Below are 4,332 nucleotides of genomic sequence, written 5' to 3'. Positions count from 1 at the left end.
AAGAGCGTGTCGGACTCTCCGTGTTTCACAATAAGAGCGTGTCGGACTCTCCGTGTTTCACAATAAGAGCGTGTCGGACTCTCCGTGTTTCACAATAAGATCGTGTCAGACTCTTGTGTGTCACTATAAGACCGTGTCAGACTCTTGTGTTTCACAATAAGATCGTGTCAGACTCTTGTGTTTCACAATAAGAGCGTGTCTCACACGTGTCTTACTAACAGAGTCTTTAGGAAAACAAACAACACAAAAAAAAGGTACAAAATGTTCTGAATATTTCACCTGCAGCAGAAGATGTAAAGCTGAGGATGATGAACTATGAGAGGAATTAGAACCTCATGGAGTTTCACAGAAACATCACAGGTTTGGAAAGAAATGAGGATTTGTTTTTTTTTTTTTAAGACTTTGTGATGAAAGCATCATGTCTTTAAATAAATATATTTAATATTAAAGCTGCAACGATACAGAAAATTCACAGTTCTGTTCGATCCTTTAGTCTCACAGCTTGATATATGTTCATGCCCTTCTTAACTTGTAATTTATTGATGTTAATTCTGAACATTTGTTTAACCTCAAAAGTCCAGTTAGACTTTATTTAATAAACATTTATTTTAACTGTAAAAATACTGGAGGATGTTTAGTTTTTATAATTTTTTAAAATACATTTTAACGTGGACAGAGCCATTTTATTTACACACAAAGCATTCTGGGTAAATGATGACGTGGATAGGTCCTCGGTGCGAGGCTGCTAGCGAGCTATATCCACCCTGAAGGTTAATCTTGGACAATATCTGATGATCGACTCTTTTAAATGAAACCAGAGAGCGTTGACAGAGAGGAGAAGGTAGAAATGACTCAGCCTGGAACTGAAAATATGGATGGAGGACAACAGAGCTGCTTCATGGAAGAACAACCTCAGCTTAGCTTGTTAGCTTTAGCATTAGCCCCGATGCTATCAACATATATATGTATGAGCTCAGCGCTAGCGCAACAAACTAACAAGCTAAACTGTTTAACCAAATTGTAATAAGCGTGTGTGTGTCTGTGTGAGCGTGTGTGTGTCTGTGTGTTTGTGTGTGTGTGTCCGTACACTGAGGCAGGGTTGATGTATTTCCCCACTCCTTCTTTGAAGGTTTTGGGCGCCTGCTCCTCCTTTGTTTTCCTCAGGACCAGGCTGGCCTGCTGCTTCTCCTCCTCTTGTTTCTGCAGCTCCTTCTCTCGCTCCGCTGCGATCTGAAACAACACGACTCATGTAAACCCCTCAGAGGAGAAACCATCAGCACAGCCGGATGATTACAGCAGCTCAGAACTGCTTGATGATTAAAAACAAACACTTTCAGGTATTTAAACTGCACCTGAGGCAAAGAGTCTTTAGAAGAGCTACAATAATCTGAGATAAAAGCTACTTCAGAGCTTCTGTCTCAGACCACTTCTGTTAGAACAACCTAAAAAACTGCTTCCAGATCAAACAGAAGAACTGGACGTGAATTAATTCATAATTTGATTAAATACACTGAAAATCAAAAACATAAAATTAAAAACAGGTAAAACAGATGAGCTGAGTTGGTAAAAGTTTAAGAGGATTCAGACCTGTGCGTCGGCCTCTTCGTATGGGTCCACGAACACTGTCGTATTTATCAGCTTGATTTCCGACTGTAAACAAACAAACAACAGATCATCTGATTTATTTAAATCTGAAACAGATGTGTCACACAACAGCCTCAAATATGTATTAATGTCTTTAAAAAAAGCTGCTTTAAAGCCATGAACTACATCTCCCACAATGCAATGAGATTATTTTACCTGCGTAATGACAGCCTCCCACCACCAGGTGGAGCTGCATCAGGTTCAAAGGTAGCCAAAAGTTCACTATGTGAAATCTCTATTTTCACCCGCTAATTTGGCTGCAGCCCAGTTGTACTGGGAAGTGCGAATTTCCCACTGACAAATCATAAATTTAAACTGGAACGCACCTGAGGCGGGAATTCCTTCTTGGAAAGTGGGAAAGTTCGGAATTCAAGACGGCAGCTACTCAGCAAAACTCAACGGTAGCTGCGTTTCCATTACAAATGTTCGCAAAACTTTTTGATATTCTCTTAATGTAGAAAAACCAGTTTCGCATTTACAGTGTTTTCATTAAGTAAGAAATGCTATTAAAGTCACGCGTGAATACGTTTGTTCTCGCGATAAGTCATTACAAACATGGCGGCGATGGATGTAAACACATAGCATATTACTACCACGACACTAGCGCTCATCATCAGAGGAGACGATGGCGTCTTATCGAGGCTTTCGAGCGACAAGACCCTTATCCTTGGGAGTGGATACGTATGCTGTGTTTTTGGAAAATTGTAGTCGGTGAGTTTACTATTTTATACTACTTCTGTGATATTACTACTACTTCTACTTCCTGTTATCTTCTTCTTCGTCGTCTTTTTCACCAGTAGAAACAGCCAGTTGTTGATCACGTGACTCCCGTGATGCGAAAAAAGTGTTTCCATTGCAGTTTTGCGAAAAACACCAATACATGTTTTTTAAAATTTGTTTCCACTGAGCAAATTAATTTTCGAAATTTTTATTTGCGCATTTTCATGGTCACTGGAAACGCAGCTAGTGAGTAAAAACTATTACTTTTACTTTTAATAGTATTTTTGTTTTATTTATTTAAACTTATTGTCATACACGTAGTATTTTTCAGTAACTATAAGAAGTGTTAAAATGCTGTTTCTATACAGGAAGTACCAGGTAGAGCTTAGTATTTGTTATCGGTGCTCAGGAACGTGATAATTAGTTGAAGTTAAAGTTTATTACAACCATAACGCTCATGTGGTAAACACTGAATCAACGTTATTTTAATGTTTTACTGTTCGTAGTTGACAGTTTTGGACTCTAAACTTTTGAAAACATAAAGCTTAGAGACAATATGATCTTTGTTACAGTTTTCTATTCAAAATTTTTACTTTTATTTTATTTTTACCTTTATTTAAAAAAACAAAAACCTTTAATTCAAAAACTGTTCTTATAAATCAGCTTCAGCATTGTTAGTTCAGCTCTGTGATTTTATGTTTTACAGAAATTAGCGTTAGCATCCATTTAGCTGCTAATGTAGCTACAGTTTTGATAGTTTTAGCTCCTATTTCACTGGTAAGAGCACATTTTTCTAAAAGGTTAAGCTGTAGCATCTGTTTTAGCTGTTTTCCACTGGATTGTGTTTCTTTTCGTGTCTTTCCACCTGACCTTTATCAGATCCGTGTTGGGGTGACAGAACTGTCATAGCAGCTCCTATTCTCCTCCACTGCCTTTGATATCAGCAATGTGGAAACTTCAACAGCAGCTGAAATGGATTTTTGTTCTCACACTTTCACTAAACATGAAAAAATAAGATAAAAATCACCTTTGGTTTATCGTTCTTTGGATCACACTCCACGCTCTCCATGGCCGTGAGCGCCTCGAATCCACCAACAACCCTACGAGAAACAAAATAAATATTATAATTACTATTATTTATGTTTTTGTCTCTGAGAACTGAGAACAGGTGAGGAGAAACCAGAGCAACACATCCGTCACAACTAAACATTATAAATGAAACCATTCCTTCCATATACGGTCATATTTTCATACTTTTATTTTGAAATGTTTTTAAGATCAATGTGAAATCTGTGCTTTTGTTGAGTGATCAACAAGTCTATTCAGTTATTAAACACTTTGCACCAAACATCAAACACACACGTAATGTTTTAATACCTCAGCGTTCTGAACTGAACAGATTTCTTACAATTGGTCACCCCGACGTTACGAAAGACAAAGCTGAAACAGTGCACCCCGACAAATCTCCTGCGATGAAACATATTTTGGTGCAAACTTTACATAAACAATCAGTGTGAAAACTGGATCGGTTTCTTGCTCATAACTCTAGATTTCAATTGAAGACGTTTTCTTTTGTCACGTCGGGGTCACCAAATGTAAGACACATGTTCTGTTCAGTTCTCAGGCTTGAATATTTATTAATGTAAAGTTTTCACCTCTCAGCACTGTGGGCCTTTCAACAAAGCCTCTGGATACAGAGACCTGAGCAAAATGGTGGCAAATCATGCATGGCTCACCGCCATTTTGCTCAGGTCTCTATGAGTTTTGTATAGAGTCAAGTGTTTATTTTATTTTATCACAAACTCTGTCAATTACCGTATTTATTCATGTATAATATGATCTCATGTATAATACAATCCCCCTTTTTGAGCTTAAAAAGCATACAAAATTTAATCCTCAAACTACCCCCAATTTCATACAGACTTCAAGATTTTTCAGCCTTTGCAGTCTTTATACATATCAGTAAAA

The 4,332-nt window shown here is 37.5% G+C and overlaps 1 protein-coding gene across 1 annotated transcript in view; it reads right to left on the bottom strand.

Annotated features, from left to right (window-relative positions):
* Nucleotides 1-4,332, bottom strand: part of ppil2 (peptidylprolyl isomerase (cyclophilin)-like 2) — a gene marked incomplete in the record, with an annotated part of 45,999 nt that overhangs the window by 5,214 nt on the left and 36,453 nt on the right. The window contains 3 exon segments of the mRNA XM_014019707.1: nt 1,088-1,230; nt 1,588-1,650; nt 3,392-3,464. Coding sequence (XP_013875161.1) covers nt 1,088-1,230; nt 1,588-1,650; nt 3,392-3,464 — 279 coding nt within the window.

Source organism: Austrofundulus limnaeus, unplaced genomic scaffold, assembly GCF_001266775.1.
Source record: "Austrofundulus limnaeus strain Quisiro unplaced genomic scaffold, Austrofundulus_limnaeus-1.0 Scaffold226, whole genome shotgun sequence".
NCBI classification, from domain to species: domain Eukaryota; kingdom Metazoa; phylum Chordata; class Actinopteri; order Cyprinodontiformes; family Rivulidae; genus Austrofundulus; species Austrofundulus limnaeus.
This window is presented reverse-complemented; position numbering and strand designations above follow the sequence as displayed.